Here is a 19,855-nt window from a genome sequence, read left to right as displayed (position 1 = left end):
CTGACTTGAAATTTTCCATTGTCCTCCCCAAAAGAGGGGAGGGTTATTTTACTGATAGCCTGGAGATAAATTTCTATGAATATTTATTGATTTATTTCCAGACTCAGCAGGGGAGCTGCAAATAAATTTAGTGCGTTCTTGAAATAACTCCTTTTCTATGAGGCAAGATGTCATCTGAAACTTCTAAATAGGCATTTAATTAGCATGGGTGTTGCTTCAGAACAAAAACCCCTGGTGAGAGCTTCAGGGGCGCACTGTATTGCAAAGAGGCGGTCGATATGCAGAATTGATGCGCGCCGGCCTTTGTTGCCAGCCCATTGTGTGGGCCATGCTTATGAAGACTAATCCAATCATAAATTGCACCCCTGCGCCAATCAGAGAGCCCAGCGCCCCCGGCGAATGAAGCTGGAGTGGAGAACTTTGTTGAACTTCATTGTCAGAGCTGTCACTTTTCAAAGCGCTTTGGCGGGCGGGACACTATAAAACCATCACCTCGAAGGGAGGACTACGGAGGATTCGGAGGACTCGCAGACGCCCAAGGAGACGTTCGTCAAGCCCCAAAGAGAGGGCACTACGGGGGCGGGAGGGCCGGGAAGCGAGGCATTTACCCTCGGGCCGCTGGAAGAAGGCTTATTCCACCTGCTCCTTGCCTACCATGATGTTCCCCGGCCTCCTCGCGCCCGCCGCCGGGTACCCCAGCCTCCTGCGCCCTACGCCCACCTTGACGCTGCCCCAGTCCTTGCAGTCGGCATTTTCCAGCCACTCCAGCTTCCTAGTGGAGGACCTGATCCGCATCAGCCGACCCCCAGCCTACCTGCCCCGCAGCGTGCCCACGGCCAGCATGTCGCCGTCCAGGCAAGGGGCCCCCGTGACCCTCACCGACACGGGGGCCTCGGACCTGGGCTCCCCCGGCCGAGGCAGCCGGCGAGGCAGCTCTCCGCTGACCGCGGCCTCCCCAGCCAGTGAGCCCACGTTTCTGAAGTTTGGGGTGAACGCCATCCTCTCCTCGGCGCCCAGAACCGGTAAGTGAGGGCAGGACGCTGAGGGCGGTCCAAGGGTAGGGCATGTGCTGGGTCCCTCTGGCCTCAGTATCCTATACAGAGCGGGCACGCACGAACACATTAGCGCGCATACTAATTCCGAGGCCCCAAGGTGGGCAAAGTGAGACTAAAATCCAACCGATTCTGGGGAAGAAAAGCTTCCAGGCTCGCTCCACTCTCAGAATGAACTTGAACGCACGCAGTGGGAGAGAGTGGCACGTTCCCCCCAACCCCCGCCGCGCGCAAAGACAGCTAGTGCACGCCCCTGGGCTGCTGAGTTTCTGTCCCCGTGCTTCCAGGACCCAGTTTTTGTAAAGCCCAAGGTGATATATTCATTGAATTAACTAGAATTGCACGTGTGCAATTCTTTTCTTCCCTGGCCCAGTCCTGCCTATCTCCTTATTGCCTGGGATGGGGTTGGGGAGGGAGATAAGAGAAGGTGCTGCGAGCAAGTGGGAAGATTTCAACAGATGAGCTAGGAAAAGATGTATTTTACTATCAGTACATACAGGAAGGCGCCTTTGAAACCAGCCGAAGGGTTAATCATGTCATGTGTTCCATCTGTTGTACGATAATCAATTACGTAATCAAATTCCTTGTCTATTCTCCTCCCTCCCTCCGTCTCTCTCAGAAACTTCCCCCGCCTTGCTCCAGAGCGTCCCTCCCAAGACCTTCGCCTTTCCCTACTTTGAAGGTTCCTTCCAGCCTTTCATCAGATCTTATTTCCCAGGTAGGTCTTCTCTCCCTTCCTTGTGTGAGGCTGGGCGGCGCCCCAGCCCAGGCCCGACGCTCCCTGCCAAGCCATATTTCTCCGTCCACCCCTCGGGGTTACGCTCTGGTTCAGAGGTTGCAAGGCGTACAACATTCACGAATCCGTCGCGCCAATTTGATGCCCTATTTAGCACAAGCAGTGACTGCTTGACACTTTGCACCAATTCCCTGCTCTACAAATTAGCAGGAATTGTCATGGTCCCAATTTGAGGCGGTTCCCTTCCCGGCGAGGAGCTGTTGGCATCCCTTCACGCCGCCGTTTTCCCACAGAGTCAGTGCACTTGGCCACGATTTCCCACAAAGGTTTCAGCACCATGACCAATTGGTCAGCTCCTCCGGGCAGCCACACACAGACCGGCCCTCGCCCTCCACGCCGCCGAGAGACACCTACCAGCCGGGGCTAATTTCTCTTTAAGGCTCATTCAGGGCTTCGGGCTTTTCACAAGACCACATGGGGTGCCCTCTTGTGTGGGGTGCTTAGGGTCGCCTAGCGGGAGGGGGCCTAGATCCTCCCCCAACCTCAACCTTCAATTTCCAACCTGATTTCCCAAAGCTTCTCATTCCCGCTCCTCCCCCCTCCCCAGCCAATCTTAAAGAACATAGAAAAATAGAAGAACGCTTGGAAAATAAGCAGTTTTTTTTTTTTTTTTTTTTTAAGAGGAGGCTGTGATCGGGTCCCAGTCTAAAGCGAAAACACCCGAAACACCTTCCACAAGGTTTTCATCCTAGAATCCCGGTGTTGATTCAAACTATGGCTCAAAAACGCTGCGATTGGTCAAAACTCAGGAGGAAGGAGACAGAAAAGCCCCTATAAAAAGAATAAAGACTGGGCATGGGCGGTGGGGGATGGGTAAAACCAGGAAAGCACTCCCAAATATCAGCAAAAGAAGCAAGCAATTGATTTTTAAAAGGGGGAGAGAGAATTCACCAACAGCCCCCAGCCCCAACCATTCACGCTGTTGCTAATAATGGAATTTGCTCCCTTTCTCCCTCATCTCAATGCTCTAACAAAAACAACCCGGGCTTTATAAATAGCTTTTCATGTCCATTTAATGAAAACGATTGGAGGAAGAGAAGCCTCTGCCATCAGTATTCTCCCAATGGTCTTGGCCTGCAGTTGTGTTTAGTTTGAAAGTGTAAATCTCTTTTGTCCCAGTAATATATGGCTTTCGCTGCTTGTCCTCAGTCTTTTTCTGTTAGTTCATTACTACACAATTACCATTCACGCTTCATTAGAGTCTCTGTCTCTTTTGTTTTTTTTTTTTTTTTTTTCTCCTTCCCTTAAAGCGAAACTCTTCCCCTTTTTATCATGCCAATACCCATTGGGAAGCGGTCAATGTGCTAATTAGCTGCCACTTTTCATGTGTTTGGGCCGAATTCTTAACGTTTGGAGGGGGGATGGGAGGAAAGATTAATATATTTTAAAAAATGACTACTGATTGGTTTTTAAAAAATCCAAGGCGGATTTTCCCCTCAATTTTTTTTTTTTTTATCAAATCAGTAAAAGAATGATTTTTCATCTAAAGATTGTAAAAGCCACCGAGGTGATAAAAATTTAGGGGGAAAACCCAGTGGCCTCAGCTGGGTATTCTCTTGTTATTTTTGTAGTTTATTTATCCTATCGCTATTTTAGCTGATACGCTGGTTTGTTTCCCTGAGACTTTTGAATGGAAAAACGAACAGGCTATCGTGGGGGCTGCTTTCAGTGTTTCAGTGGTTTTATCTAATCCGAGTTTGCGGGGTTGAAAGGGAAAGTTATTTGGGCGGAAAGCGCCTTTCACCCTCGCAGGTTAGTAGGTTTGGGGCCTATTCTCCAGGCGGAGAAAAAGGAGAGCTTTAAAGAGATGAAGGGATCTGAGAGAAAAAACGCGGGAGGCCACGACGGAGGGGCGAGCACAATCGGGCGGGGGCCGGATAGCGCCCATTCAGTCCCCGCCTGCCCGTTCCGCCCCTGCAGCGTCCTCCAGCGTCGTGCCCATGCCGGGCACCTTCTCCTGGCCGCTGGCCGCCCGCGGCAAACCCCGCCGGGGCATGCTGCGCCGCGCAGTGTTCTCCGACGTGCAGCGCAAGGCGCTGGAGAAGATGTTCCAGAAACAGAAGTACATCAGCAAGCCCGACCGCAAGAAGCTGGCGGCCAAGTTGGGGCTGAAGGACTCGCAGGTGAGGGCGATCTCTGCACAACATCCCCCCGCGCTTCACCCCTCCGCTGCTCACCTGACTGCTGCGAGGGCTCTCTGAAACCGCTTAGGTCCCATTGTACAGACAGGGAAACTGAGGCCCAGAGAGGCTGTAAGTTAACGAGCCAGCTTCCTCAAGGCTCCTCAGGACAGGTCTCTACATCTCACCTGAGCGCACCCTCCCCCAACCTCCCCCCGCCCCCGGGCTTCTGGGGCAAGAGAAGCGAGGAGCTGAGGGGGGTGGGGGCTGCGCTGCGACCCCACGTGAACTCACTTCAGGAATGCGGCCCCAGCCGAGGCCTCTGCGCTCCCCTCCACTCTCCCCGCCTCTCTCCGCCCCCTTCCCCAGGTGAAAATCTGGTTCCAGAACCGGCGCATGAAATGGCGGAACTCGAAGGAGCGCGAACTGCTGTCCAGCGGGGGCTGCCGAGAGCAGACCCTCCCCACCAAGCTCAATCCGCACCCGGACCTCAGCGACGTGGGCCAGAAGGGCCCCGGGGACGACGAGGAGGAAGACGAGGGCCCGGGCAGCCCCCGCCACCGCCTGGCCTACCGCGCGTCCCCTGAGCCTCGGCACCGGCGCGACCCGCGGCTCGAAGGGCCACTGCCCGCGTCCCCGGCGCACTCGAGCAGCCCCGGCAAACCTTCGGACTTCTCCGACTCCGAGGAGGAGGAGGAGGAGGGCGAGGAGGAGGAGGAAATCACGGTTTCCTAGAAGCCCCTCCTCAGCCCCGGGACTGTTTTTAAGTGCTTTTTTTGAAATCGAAGAGGTGGGGCTCCGCCTGTGTGTTCACTTTGTGCCCGTGGTCCAGACGCTGCCGCTTCCCATTGTAGAACCATCACCGTGTCAAGGGCGCCAGGGCGCCTTCCACTGCCCGAAAGAGACACCTCCCTTCCCCGCATCCACCTTCCAGCTGCCCGCCCCATATAAATTTATTTTGGATCTTGGCCCAGGCCTTAACTTTCCCACATGGACTCCTTTCTATCTTGTTTATTGCAAACTAGTTTAAACACGAAACTCTGGTGGCGTAGTGGTTAAGTGTTATGGCTGCTAACCAAAGGGTCGGCAGTTCGAACTCGCCAGGCGCTCCTTAGAAACTCTATGGGGCAGTTCTACTCTGTCCTATAGGGCCGTTATGAGTCGGAATCGGCTTGAGGGCACTGGGTTTGGTTTTGGGTTTTAGTTTAAACACAGTGGGGGGTCTCCACTTCCAAGAGCCCAGGATCTGGGGCCTAAGAATGTGGCTTACATTATTAAGGGCTTAGTTATGAACCGAAGTCCATCGGTGGAGCAAAGGGCTAAGTGCTGGACTAGTACTTAGAACTGAACCACCCACAGGCGCCTCCGAAGAAAGGCCAGGCGATTTGCTTCTAAAGGTCATAGCCTTGAAAACGCTGTGGAGCAGTTCTACTCTGCAATATATGGGGTGGCCAGATGGACTCCACAACAACTGGTTTGGGTTGTTTTAATTTATGAACCAGGCCCTGCAACTCTTTAGCAGCAACAGTCCTGTAAGGTAGGTACCCTTCTGACAGAGAAAGGAGTTAGGAGTGAAAACACCATGCATGTAACTCCAAGGCACCTGACTTCCTAGGTCCTTCTACCACCTTAGGTAAGGTTTCCAGCATGTGTCTCATACCCTACTCCAGATAGGTAACCCCTAGGCTTCTCATAGCAGTTCCCTTAGAAAGTTCGTTTTTTTAAAAAAGAAAAAACATGTATCTGCTTTCTGGTCTAAGGCACAAAATAAATATTGAGTCTTTTGTCATATCCCAAATTCTCTCCTGACAGAAAAGTGAGTTCTCTAATAGAGGGGAGGAGTCAGTCTATTTCTGTTTGCGTATTTTAATGCTTTTCCTTTATAATTTTCTGCGCCCATAGTATATGCACCAAGCACTCTACCTTATGCCCTTTTAATATTTCCTGAGAGGTGTCTCTGAGCTTCAGAACTTCTTAGCAATGGGCGTGATGTGGACAGAGACCCACAAGCCTCTTTGATTTTTTTTTTTTTTTACTGAACTTTGCTGTCTTTGCACAGCTTTAATGAACTGTACACTATTTTGTACACATGTGTTGTATGGATATTTTATACCAAGGTTATTGCGAATGACTATAAAGAATTGACTAGATTTCTTTTTTTGTTGTTTTTATGCAATGGTTTTTAAACTTCAAAAAGGTAGCTGTTTAATTGTATAACTTATAAATAAATACTTATTTTGTATTTTTACCATGTACAGATTTTTATATATGTATATATGTATCATATGAATAAATGCCAAATAAAAAGTAGAATGCATACAATGGTAGATGCCATTAATTCACAGCATGTTAGAGTTGAAAGGAATAGAGCTATTCTAGCCTGAGTGCTGGATTTTACTGAAGGTAAACTGAGGTCCAAGAGGGGAAGGCACTTGCCCAAAGCCACCCAGCTAGTTAGTGGCCAGAACTAGAACCCATCTGACTCTTCAGTCAGGGTCTTTCCTATTTTGCTGTACCAAGAAGTAGTTGTATTTGCTATGTTACATAGAAAGTAGCTCCTGTAAAGTGGTACCAAAAGGTTGAGTCTGTAATTATCCTTCTCCCCTTCTCTAAGGAATGAATTGATGGATTAAAAGAAACTGATCAAAGTCTAAGGGTCTCAAGTATGCAGTGGCTTTCGTTTCCTTTCTTAAAGGCGTATTTCCTGGTCCCTCCCCCCCCCCAAAAAATTCAAGAAAGCCTCAAAATTGATCTTGACTCATTGTCTTTTGTGTCTGATCTGATTTTATCAAGAATGTCATCTACAGGCAGGACATAGCTCAGGTACAGACTGTGGAGTTCCCAAATGAAATGAAAGTTCTTTAAAAAAGGACCGATTGATTTAACCAGCAACTTATCCTGGGTGGAACTTTGGTGAGGGCTTTTGTGCCCTTTGAGGGATTGGTCTTCTCCGTATCAGTAACACAGACCCATGTTTCTTTGCTGACCTAAACCACATCCCATTTGCTGAGAAAAAAAAAAATTGTCAGGCTTAAATTCTGTAAAAAAAAAAAAAAAAAAAACTCTGTAGTTTATGTTATATTTGAAATATGAATATATTCTGTTCTAAATTAACTCTCTTTTTCAAATCAACAAGGGCTCTCTCCCCTAAGATTCTGATATTCTCCCTTTCTGGCTTATTCCTGAAGTTGGTGATCACTGTTCTCATTGTTGTTTATACATGATCATGGAAAGTGGAAAAACAAAAAGTCCTTATTCAGATAATTCAAAGAACCGCCTATATTTCCTCCTCAGTACATATGAAAGCACCTAACACTACGTCCTGCCCAGAGTCAGCATCCAACCCAAGTCAGTGCCTTCCTTCAGAGAAGGGAACTCCCTGTTCTTCCCCAGGGGCCTCCCGATGCTTTGAGGGATTCAGCAACGTCAAATTTGCCTTACTAGTCTCTCAGCTATTGAGTGCTCTAAGATGTTTTAGTGGTTTCTTCATTTCTAGTCTGTCAAGTTGTAACAATGATGTTGTTTTTAAAGAGTGCATCATGTCAGTGATCAAAATTTTCCATTTTCGTTTTTTAAACTCTGAATGATAGGTCTCAAAATGATGCTACAACTCCATTGGAACCATATCTGTTGTGTAAGACTATAAGGTAAATTATTAATATCAATAAAGCTGAAGGAAAGATAGCTTTTGACATATTTTCTTTCCTATTCACAGTTTCATTTAGTTTTTTGGAAGAGTATATTCCTCCCTTCCATGAATTGGGGAACTCTCTTGATATGTTGCTTTCATCTTGTTCAATACCCATAGAAGTAGACAGTACAGCTGTGAATTGAGAAAGCGTGTCTTCTATCTCCGTATTTTAAGCCAATAATCTATCCTTAAATATAAGCAAAATATATTATGAATAAATTTTCTTTTATCCTTGTTTTAGAATAAAATATTGTTCAATTCTCAAGGTGAATTTTTGAAATGTAGAACATTTTTGAAAGTATTTTAAAATATTATTGCCAAAAGATAACAAAGTGTACTAACTTCTTGTTTTGTTTCTGTGTAGACTCAAGGAAAACTTTGGGATTTCAAAATAATAATTTATTGGATAATAGTGAGGTTACTATAATAGTTATAACCAAAGAGAGCAAGTAAGAGCATAGTAGAAGTACTGACAGCAAATGGAATTAACCTCTAAAAATGCACAAAGATACTTCCTAAATCTACTACTTTAGAAAATTCTAGAATATACAAGCATACATTTCATTAGCTATTAGAAGGGGACAGCATCATGTGTTGATGTTATTAGGTGACATCGAGTCGGTTCCAACCCATAGCGACCCTATGTACAACAGAACAAAACACTGCCGTGTTTTGCACCATCCTCACAATCATTGTTATGCTTGAGCCTATCGTTGCAGCCATCATGTAGCCTCTGGAAAACTCCACACACACTCATGATAAAATGAGAGGACGAAAAGACAAAGGACATCTTAGTATAATTATGAAAATGATTTTGACCTTGTGATCCTTGAAGGATCTTGGGGATTCCCAGGTGTTCCCAAACCACATTTTGAGTCCCACTTATTTAAACACATAAACTACTTCACTGAGGAGAGTGGGGGAGAAACCTATAAAGCCTAGTCCTACCACCCCACTTAAACACTTAGCTGTAACCATACCCATGCTTTCCACTTGTCTTCATTTCATTCCCTTCTCTGTTGTCCATTCCTCTCTTCCCTTCAGTAATTCTTTCTCTACCCACATTCAGGCCCATCCTTCTCAACGAAAACTTCCCATCAGCATTTCATCATGCTCAACTGTATCACCCCACCACCCTACCAAAAAAAAAAAAAAGGTCTTTCCTCTTCCTGTTCACCTTTAGCTACTGCCCATGCCCCCTCAGCCTCTTGGAGCTGTTTGAGTCTCATCCTTGGATTCCTCTTCTGCTGTATTTCCCTTAAATGTTGATGTTCCTCAAGGCTCTATCCTTAGCCCTCTTCTCTTCTCATCCTATGAACTAAGCGAATGGTGTCCTCCTTTCCTCTCTGGTTTCAATTAACATTTGTGTGATGGTGATCCCCAATCTGGCACTTAAAGATCTTTCTCCTTAGTTCCAGATCCAGCAAGTCAAGAGCCTTTGGATGTCTTCCCTTGGGTATCCAAAAACTTGTTAAATTCCACATGCCCAAGACAAAGTTCCATGCCTTCTAGTTGCAACACCCCAGTCAAACAAAACAAAGAAGGATTCTTGCCCCTAACTACATGAATGCCTTCATCTCTCTCATTTGTAAGTTACAGACTTGCTCATCAGTCCTGACCCTTCCCTCTCTCTCATCCACACCATGCAACCAATCAACCTCTAAGGCTTGTCCCTCTATCTCTAATAGACTTTCTGCTCTTCGTTTCATTCTCACAGCTGCGATCTAAAATAAAAACTGCCATCCTTTTTTTTTTTTTTGAGGAATGTACTATGTGCTGGGTGCTGTGATTAGCATTTTATATATTTTATCTTTTTTTAATCAACACAACTACTACTTTTAACCCCATTTTATAGGTGAGGAAATAGACTCAGAGACCTTCCTTATTCTCTCTGGTCCAAAACCCATACCCTTCCCCAAGCACTGAGAGCATCAAGGAAGGTTTTGTAGGATTTTATGATTGGGTGGGGGGAATAGGGAAAGAAAAAAGGAGCCCTAGTGGCACAGTAGTTAAGCACTTGGCTGCTAATGGAAAGGTTAAGTTCAAACTCACCCAGAGGCTCCACGGAAGAAAGACCGGATGATCTGCTTCTGTAAAGATTACAGCCATGAAAAACCTACAGGGCAGTTCTACTCTGTCACATGGGAACTCGAGGGTGCCTAAAACAACAACGAGAGGGAGAAGAAACAACCTGCTATATTATTTCAAGAAAGACATGCAAGAAAGAGCAGAGGTAGGAATTGTTGCCAGAATGTGTTTATGGACTGTGAGGTTGCAGATGTTTTCACTCAGGGGCAACAAGTTAAAAGAAATAGCTGATAACTAACATGTTTTCAAAATGCTTCTCTTTCCCTTCATTAAATACAAAAGAATAACAATAATGTCCACTTAAACCAAAACCAAATCCGTTGCCATCACATCAAGTTGATTCTGACTCATAGTGACACTATAGGACAGAGTAGAACTGCCCCATATGGTTCCAAGGAGGGGCTGGTGGATTCCAACTGCTGACCTTTTGGTTAGCAGCCAAACTCTTAGCCACTACCACCAGTCATAATGTGCTAGGCAAAATACTAAAGCTTTACTTTATTTTATTTCTAACCCTCGTTATAGCCTTGTATAGAAGTATCGACAGTTGCATATGACAGAATTTGAAACTGAAGATAAGTAACTTCCCCATTATTACCCAGCAGCAGAGGTAAGATTTGAGTATTCTCTCTCCACCAGGGCTTCAAACTGGTCCATTCGGATTCAAACTCCTGCTGAAGATTTGCATTTCCATCTCAGATATACTGAATCAGAATCAACATTTTAACCAGATCCCCAGGTGATTCTTATGCATAATAAAATTTGAGAACCACTGTTCTACTAGTGGAAACCCTGGTGGTGTAGTGGTTAAGAGTTCGGCTGCTAATCAAAAGGTCAGCAGTTTGAATCCACCATCTGCTCCTTCAAAACCCTATGAGGAAATTCTATCCTGTCCTATAGGGTTGCTATGAGTTGGAATCCACTTGAGGGCAATGGGTTTTGGTTTTACTTCTACTAGTAGTTTTCAGAATTAGTCCCTACGAGCAGCATTAGCATCTTCTGGGAACTTGTTAGAAATGTAAATCCTCAGCAGAGGTTCAAACCTGAACAGTAACAACAAATGGTTTGGAGCCCTGGGCTCCTTAGAAGTACTCTAGAACCTAAATATCCACTCCTCTCCCCACCCCACCACCAGCTCCAGCCTCAACAAAGGGCCTTTTGGAAGACATTTTCTCTCCTTCCCTTAAGAAATGGCTTTAACTGGAGTTGCATGATGTGAATATTGAGGGATGGTATTAACAGACTATAGAAATGGTTTTCCTGGCAAAGACATACATAAGTCTGCAAATTCATACTTTCCAAAGAGAAAAACAACACATTGATGGTATTACTTTTAAAAAATTTTTTTAAATTATTTTTTAATGCTGTTGTAAAGACAAAAAAAAAAAAAAGACAAGCCACATCTAAATACAACGGGGTATCCTACATGGAATCCTGGAACAGAAAAAGGACATTAGGACATTAGGTGAAAAGTAAGGAAATCTCCCGAAGCCCACTTTTCAGCCAAAGATTAGACAGGCCTATAAAACAAACAAAAACCCATGCGAGGAACATGCTTCTTAGTTCCGTCAAGTATACAAGACCAAATCGGCAGCTCCTGTCCAAAAGCAAGACAAGAAGGTAGGGAAGGATAGGAACTGGACAAATGGACACAGGGAACTCAGGGTGGAAAGGGTGAGTGTGCTGTCACATTGTGGGAATTGCAACCAATGTCACAAAACAATATTTGTATAAATTTTGGAATGAGAAATTAACTTGAGCTGTAAACTTTGACCTAAACCACAATAAAACGTTTTTTTAAAAAACTAAGGAAATCTGAATAAAATATAGTCTTAACTAATAATAATCTATCAATCTTGGTTCATTAATTGTGGCAAATGTACCAAATTAACATGAGACGTTATTGTTAGGGCTAGTGGGTGATGGGTATACCAGGACTCTCTATATTCTCTCTGTAACTTTTTCTTAAATCTTAAAATTATTCCAAAACAAAAAGTTTATTTAAAAAAAGCCAAATGTGTTTGCAGAGATGTTACTCAAGGGGAAACATGACCCATTCTTTACATCTTAAATAGCAAAAGACTATTAAATAAAAGTGCTTTTTCAAAGAAAAAGCAAAGTTTCAATTCATTCTTTGGTAATCCAGAGCAACAAAAGTGTACCCCCCACTCTGGCCCAGCTCGATGGGCTGATGATTCTATTATTCGGCCTACTCCTCCATTACCCCCCGGCCCCCCACAATCACGGTAATACCTCCTGGAACTCCTTTTGGCACAAACATCTTGTTTTAGGGCCATGTTTAGACTGTGATTAAAACAGGATTATTTACACCACATAGGCATCCCAACATGAAAGGACAGGCCATCCCCTACAGTTTACTAAACTTTTCTATAAATACCACACCCCAGCAATCACTAACAAGCTAAACAAAGCAGATCAGGGGGCAAGAGAGCAGAGTTTCGATTGTTCTGAGCAAAAAGTTTCCATTTCAACTAGCAGCTGCTACTAAACTCTTCATTCTGCAATCAAAAGAACTCATTTACTGGGATCAACGACGTAAACAGCCCTAAGGTTTGTGTTCTAAGGAAATTCTCATTTTAAAGCTACAGTTATGGGGGCAAGTGAACGGTAATAAACAGCGTATTATTGACAAGGCCTTGGATAGCCTAATTTACCAAGACCCCTTTTACTTACACGCATTTAAGAAAGCAGGTTCTCGTTCAACTAGATGAGCTAAGCCCTCACGTTTCCCAAGTTTTTCTTGCCTCAATAGTAACTTTAACCCCTCACATTTGTTTAGAGTTTTTGAATTTTACTTTACATCATCTCATTTGATCTTTTCAACCACGTGCAATAATTAGGGCAGGCCTCATTATCCCTATGTAGAACATAAGCTCAGAAAGGTTGATCAACTTCCTCAATGTGGCACAGCCGGTAAGCAGCAAAGATGGTACTTGAACCAAAGTTTCTTAACTCTAAGTCAGGGCTCTTTCATTTAACAAATGTTTATCTAGTGCCTTCTCTGTGTCTAGATCTCTGGTTGTTCCTGAGGATAGAGTGATGCCCAAAATATAGGGTTCTTGCTCTCAGGGAGCCTATAGTCTAGTGGAGCCTATAGTCTAGGAAGAAAATAACCAAGTGGATGAACAAATACATACAGTACATACATAATTACAAATGGTGATGAGAGCTATAAGGCAATTAATAGGGTGCCAAGACAAATAAAGGGTGGTTTGCCAAGGAAGGATGCTTTAAAGAGGTGACATTTTACCAGATTTCTGGAAGGGCCAGTGGGATACATATTGTGAAAAGTGTATTCAAGATTGCTTATTACACAGTCTGCAACAGGTATGGTGGTGATGGTGGTGGGGGAGGAGGGTGGTGATGCTTGGAAGGAACTAAGAAATGAGTGTGGATAAAGAGATTGAGAGCCTAACCAAGGAAGGAGTCAGAGAGACAGGCAAAGAGTGAATCACCCGGAGCTTCATTGGCCTGTTAAAGGGCTTAAATTTCATTCTAAGTAAAACAGGAAATTACTAAAGGGTTTTAAGCAGGGGTTGATATGACTTGATTTGTGTTCTAAGAAAATTCACCCTGATCCATGTTCATCACAGCATTGTTCACAATAGCAAAAAGATGGAAACAACCTAGATGGCTACCAACAGATGAATGGATAAACAAACTGTGATACATACACATAACGTAGTATTAAGCAAAGATAAAGAACAATGATGAATCTGTGAAGCATTTCATAACTTGGATGAATCTGGAGGGTGTTAGCTGAGTGAAATAAGTCAATCACAAAAGGGCAAATATTGTATGAGACCACTACTGTACTGAAAAGGTTTATATACAAAAAGAAACAATCTTTGATGGTTATGAGGGAGGGGAGGGGTAGGGATAGAAAAACACTAAATAGACAATAGATAAGTGGTTAACTTCCCTATAATACTGGGGAAGCCTGCACAACTTGTACAAGGCAAGGTCATGGAAGCTCCATAGAGAAATCTGAACTCTCTGAGGGACCAAATTGCTGGGCTGAGGGATGTGGGGACCATGGTGTCGGGGAACATTTAGCTCAATTGGCATAACATAGTTTATAAAGAAAATGTTCTAGATTCTACTTTGGTGAGTAGTGTCTGGGGTCTTAAAAGCCTGTGAGTGGTCAGCTAGGATACTCTACGGGTCTCACCCCTTTGGGGGCAAGGAAGAAAGAAGAAAGCTAAAGATACAAGGGAAAGATTAGTCCAAACGACTAATGGACCACATCTACCACAGCCTCCACCAGACTGAGTCCAGTACAACTAGATGGGGCACAGCTACCACCACTGACTGCTCTGACAGAGATCACAATAGAGTGTCCTGGACAGAGCTGGAGAAAAATGTAGAACAAAATTCTAACTCACAAAGAAAGACCAGGCTTGCTGTCCTGACGGAGACTGGAGAAACCTTGAGAGTATGGCCCCCAGACACACTTTCAGCTCAGTAATGAGGTCACTCCTCAGGTTGACCACTCAGCCAAAGATTAAACAGGCCCATAAAACAAAACAAGACTAAAGGGGCACACCAGCCCTGGGGCAAGGACTAGAAGGTAGGAAGGGACAGGAAAGCTGTAATAGGGAACCCAAGGTTGAGAAGGGAGAGTGTTGACATGTCATGGGGTCGTTAACCAATGTCATAAAACAATATGTGTACTAACTGTTTAATGAAAAACTAGTTTGTTCTGTAAACCTTCATCTGAAGTACAATAAAAAAAAAACCATCCTGAACACAATATGAAAAATAGATTGAAGAATGAACTAGTTGTATCTGTAAGCAAGAGTGGAAAAATAATTGGTTGACATCAGTTAGAAATTATGGTGGCTTGAGGAGTGGCAGTGAGGATGAAGAGAGGCTGAGGGAGTAAAAGTAGAATTAATAGGTTGTAGGGATGTTTTTTAGGGATGAATTAAATGTGGGAGGTGAGGGAGATGGAGGAACATATTGTTTGGAATAGTTTGGAAAAGGACAGTGAGAACAGCTGAACAACTTGAAGAATGTTAACTAAGGTCACTGAATTGTCCATGTAGAAATTGTTAAAAGGGTGTATCTTTAGAAATGCATATTTTCGCCAAAAAAATAAAACTTAAAAAAAAGCCAGTCACAGAACAATGTATGCATTCATTTATGAAAAAGATATATTTGTTAATAAAGTTCTCAAAAGATATACAGTCTGAATTTGATAAATTTTGACTGTGAGAGAAAAACCCCAAATGACCACAGTATACAAAAGTATGAGTATTTCTCTCCTGTATGTACATAAGGGGTTGGAACAGGGGCTCTAAGATCGTCAGAGACTCAGACCCTCTCTACCTATGGCTTTGCCCTCTTTAGTATGCAGCTCCTGCTTTGTGGTCCCAAGTGGCTGGCTGCTCTGGCTCCAACCATTGAGCAGCATTCTAGCTAGTAGAAAGAGAAAATGAGAAGGGAAGGGTGTGTTCCTTTGCTTTGTAAGGTTGTCCCTGAAGTTGCACACACCAAATCTACTTCTCGGCTATGAGCCAGAAGTCAGTCACAGGACCGTACAGGGCTGCAAGGGAGGGAAATGCAATCTTACTTCTGGGTGGCTAGACTACAGAAGGTAAAAGTATTGGGGAGCAACCTGCATTCTCTGCTCCACATTCCCAACTGCCCACAGTTACCCCGTGGTGAGCAGTGATGAAAAGACATTTCATGTTTCCTCTTTCAGTCATGCCTTGCTTTAATCATCTCTTTTGGGAATGGGCTCTTGCATTAGTTGTGTACTTAAAAAAAAAAAAGATGAATAAAGAGAGGAGTATGAGGAACAAGAGGAGGGGAGTTTGTCCCAGGGCTGGGTAGGATAGAAGGCACCAGTGAAGGAGATGGAAAAGGGGCAGGCAGAGAGGTAGGAGGAAAACCAGGAATTTATTGTGATGGAAGCAAAGGGGAGGGAGTGCTTCAAGAAGCAAAGGGATGCCAACTCTCCTATATGTTTCAAAAAAACCAATAAAGTAGAGAATATAAACTATTTGAAAAGACAGAAGTCATGGGGGGTCCTGACAAAGCCTGTCTTACTTAATAGGTGAGGCTACAAGCCAGATGGAAGTGAATTGAAGAATAAATGCCCCAGAAACAGAACCAAATGTATACGAAAACTTGATATCTGCTAGGAAAAGCATTTCAGATCAATGGAGAGAAAATGGGCACTCCATTGCTTGGACAACTGGATTTCTAAAAATATGTGTATTTGTCATTTTTTAATCTGAAGGAAATCTGACAGTGCTACCGTTTATTCATTCTAAGTGGTAACAATGATGTTTATTTTACTATTCTTTGTACTTTAATTTACTCAAACATTTCTCAATGCCAAGGCTTTGAACAGGAAGAAAGGAAGTAGAGTAAAAATAGGTAATAAAAAATACAAATTAAAAAAATGAGATGCCATTTTATACACAATATATCAGCAAAATTAAAATGCCTGACAAAATCAATCATTGGTAAGTTTGCACACAAAAAAAAAGACTTTTTCATTTATTTCTGACGAGAGTGATTGTTGGACAGAGTTTTTAAAAAACGAGCTAGCATAGCAAAGCATGGAATGGAATGGAAAATCTAGCATACATCCCAGGAGCCATGCTTTATGAAACGTTTGTTTCAAAGTTTTCTATGTGTACTGGGTGTGTGTACGTGCATGTGTATGCGTGTGTGTGTATGTATGTGTGTGTGTGTAGTGGGTTTCTTTATAAAATGTGTAAAATGTATCTCTTACTGTGGATCATAGTCAAAAAGTCCAAAAGCTACTCTAGACCAGTGTGGACTTTTCAAGCAGGTTGGCTATGAAAGGAAGCAGAGCAATGGAACAGTAGCTGAAAAGATATGTTATCAAGGGAGGTTTTGGTAGGTGCAATGGTAAAGCTCGGCTGCTAACCAAAAGGTCAGCAGTTTGAACCTACCCAGCGGCTCCATGGGAGAAAAGACCTGGCTATTTGCTCCCCTAAAGATTACTGCCTAGGAAAGTCTATGGGGCAGTTCTACTCTGATACATAGGATTGCTATAAGTCAGAACTGACCGCACCCAACAACAGTGCATGTCTGTGGGCTGATGAAAAATAAATCGGTAGAGAAGAAGAGACAGCACCGGAGAAATATCCAGGAGACTCTGATGAGCACCGATTAGGTACACAGATGTGTGTGGGTGGAAGGGGGAAAGGAGGTGCGAAAAAGACATGTGTCCCCTCCACCTCATGTTGTGGCCGACAGCCTGTGTGACATGACAGGCAGTCACATGGGCAGGCCAGGAGACAGGTAGGCAAGATAAACTTCGACAGGACGTGCAGATACAGGTTTTCCTAGAATTGGTTCCTAGAGTCAACAATACCATCAAGACCCAAAGTCTTTTCATCCTTCTATTCAACTTTCCTCGGCAGCTGGCTTTCAAGCTTGTTGCTTTATGGTGGTGTCTTAGTCATCTAGTGCTGCTATAACAGAAATGCCACAAGTGGATGGCTTTAAGAAAGAGAAATTTATTTCTTCTCATCAAAGTAGGCTCAAAGTCCAAATTCAGGGTGTCAGCTCCAGGGAAAGTCTTTCTCTCTCTGTCAGCCTTCTCATCAGCCTTACCTTGGCCAAGGAGCTTCTCAGGTGCAGGGACCCTGGGTCCAAAGGACGCACTCTACTTCTGGTGCTGTTTTCTTGGTGGTATGAGGTCCCCAGCTCTCTGCTTGCTTCCTTTTCTTTTATCTCTTGAGAGATAAAAGGTGGTGCAGGCATCACTCCAGGGAAAGTCCCTTTGCATTGGATCAGGGAGGTGACCTGAGTAAAGGTGGCGTTACATTCCCATCCTTATCCTCTTTTAGCATAAAATTACAGTCAGAAAATGGAGGACAACCATACAATACTGGGAATCATGGCCTAACCAAGTTGATACACATGTTTTTAGGGGGGGACACAATTCAATCCATGGCAGGTGGCAAGATGCCTGCTGCAGCTCCAAGCATCCTTCCTTCATATGACAGCATCCAAACCAGGAAGCAAGGGGAACGATGGCAAAGGGAACTTCCTTCTCACATGACTCTTTTTTTTTTTCATTATTAACTTTTATTGAGCTTCAAGTGAACGTTTACAAATCAAGTCAAACTGTCACATATAAGTTTATATACACCTTACTCCGTACTCCCACTTGCTCTCCCCCTAATGAGTCAGCCCTTCCAGTCTCTCCTTTCGTGACAATTTTGCCAGCTTCCAACTCTCTCTATCCTCCCATCTCCCCTCCAGACAGGAGATGCCAATACAGTCTCAAGTGTCCACCTGATACAAATAGCTCACTCTTCATCAGCATCTCTCTCCTACCCACTGTCCAGTCCCTTTCATCACATGACTCTCTTTTATCTTGGAGGAAAATCCTTCCCAGAATCCTGCAACAGACATCTCCTTATGTCTCACTGGACACAACTAGATCCTTGCCTATACCTAAACCATTCACAAGCAAAGGATCTGCAATAACTGGCTTAGGCCAATCATGATTTATTCCCTGTGTTTGGGCACACTGTTGTCTGAACCAGACTGGGGCTCTGTTATCAGAAGGGTAGGATGGCTATTGGGTAGACAATCATGAGTGTCTTCTGCAGCATCTAAGGAGTTAAATCCTTCACCTAGTTCCTAACCTTGGTCCTCAATCCCAGCCACCATTATATTTGGTCTTCTTTAAAAAGAGCCTCCTTCTGGAAATCCTGGTGGCATAGTGCTTAAGAACTATGTCTGCTAGCAAAAAGGTTGGCAGTTCAAATCCATCAGATGCTCCTTGGAAATTCTATAGGGCAGTTCTACTCTGTACTATAGGGTCACAGTGTGTCTGAATCGACTCCACGGCAACAGGTTTTTTGGTTCTTACGCATTAACCAGGAAATCTTCCACCATCTTTTTAGAAAACGCTACCCCTTACTTCTAAGGAGTGATCTCACGCCACTTCCGTCTCCTTCCCCTGTAGTTTCACATGAAATGCCACCCCACCCAGAAGTAGGAGATAATGGAGAGGCATGTACCTGACAAACAGAAGGTGGGTGGTTGGTCAATCCAAGTCCGGGAAAGAGACTTTTGACTCCCCAAATTCTTTAGTGAAGTCCGGAAAGAATCCATCCAAGTCCACTTTTCCCAAGTTAGAATTCACCTCTTCATTCTCTCAATTATCCTGTGAGTAATTGTTGAATCTAAACTGTCAAACACATCACACTTGTCTCCCAATGTAGACACATTCTCAGAAACAGCACAGTTTAAACTCATGGTCACAAATGCCAATGCCCCCAGGAGCTGGGCAGGTGACACAAGCTAATGAAGGGGCCTGGGCTGGTGGGGACTGGTGGGGACTCTGTGAGCAGGAGGATGGAGGCCCCACTGAATGGGGTGGGTGTTGCTGGCTCTAACGATTGTTTCTATGGAGGAATGTAGGCTCCACTGTCTGGTTTTCACAAGAAGCTGGAAATCTGGAATTTGAGTGCAATCTCCCAATTAAAAAAAAAAAAATGGTGAGAGAACACGTCTGTAGGTCATAGCAGGACCTTAAGCCACTGATGTTCAAGCGCTGTTCACCTTCTAATAAGGGAGAGAAATATGTTCTCAACTGGCAGCACCTCCTCTCTTGCAATGAAATCCCTACTTCATAACACTGTGTACAGTATTACACAGCTCCTTTCCTTCATCTCCTAAGTATTCTTTCGAATGATTCCCATTATGCTTGTCTGACAAAATAAAGAGGGCTGTGGCTGAACCATACGTCTCTGGATGGCGGCATCCTTAGCTACACAAAGACCAGCTTCCTAGCTTTAAAAATCGCCACTGGTAAGATCTCAGTAACATGCTCAACCAAGTCCATCCTTGTCCCCACCTCTGTCTGAGAAAAAGTAAGAGACCTGGTAGGCAGAAGAGCTATTGATTTATTTATCCAGGAAAAAAAACACACTATGTATATTGTATGTATACATATATATATGTATATACACACACATATATGCAATATATATAGGCATTTGGCACGTTTGCTCTCTGTCTGCACCACATATGAAAGAAATTTGCTGAAGTCATAGTCCTCCATCCCCTAAATACTCAGAGTATT

At 44.1% G+C, this 19,855-nt stretch overlaps 1 protein-coding gene across 1 annotated transcript; it reads left to right on the top strand.

The window, feature by feature from the left end:
* Window positions 1-655: 655 nt before the first annotated feature.
* Window positions 656-4,703, top strand: DBX1 (developing brain homeobox 1). Its single transcript, XM_049893035.1, has 4 exons — window positions 656-1,022; window positions 1,672-1,770; window positions 3,769-3,971; window positions 4,338-4,703. The coding sequence occupies exons 1-4, from the start codon at window positions 656-658 to the stop codon at window positions 4,701-4,703; spliced, it is 1,035 nt and encodes a 344-aa protein (XP_049748992.1).
* The last annotated feature ends 15,152 nt before the right edge of the window (window positions 4,704-19,855 follow it).

This window comes from Elephas maximus, chromosome 7, assembly GCF_024166365.1.
Source record: "Elephas maximus indicus isolate mEleMax1 chromosome 7, mEleMax1 primary haplotype, whole genome shotgun sequence".
Classification (NCBI taxonomy): Eukaryota; Metazoa; Chordata; class Mammalia; order Proboscidea; family Elephantidae; genus Elephas; species Elephas maximus.
Note: the sequence above shows the minus strand (reverse complement) of the source record. Positions and strands in the feature narration are given on the sequence as shown.

Excerpts from the sequence above, each read along its gene's own strand:
- DBX1 (XM_049893035.1), top strand. The coding sequence starts at position 656 with ATGATGTTCCCCGGCCTCCTCGCGCCCGCCGCCGGGTACCCCAGCCTC. Across the intron at positions 1,023-1,671 it reads CTCCTCGGCGCCCAGAACCG|AAACTTCCCCCGCCTTGCTC; the intron begins GTAAGTGAGGGC and ends CGTCTCTCTCAG. Across the intron at positions 1,771-3,768 it reads CATCAGATCTTATTTCCCAG|CGTCCTCCAGCGTCGTGCCC; the intron begins GTAGGTCTTCTC and ends CCGCCCCTGCAG.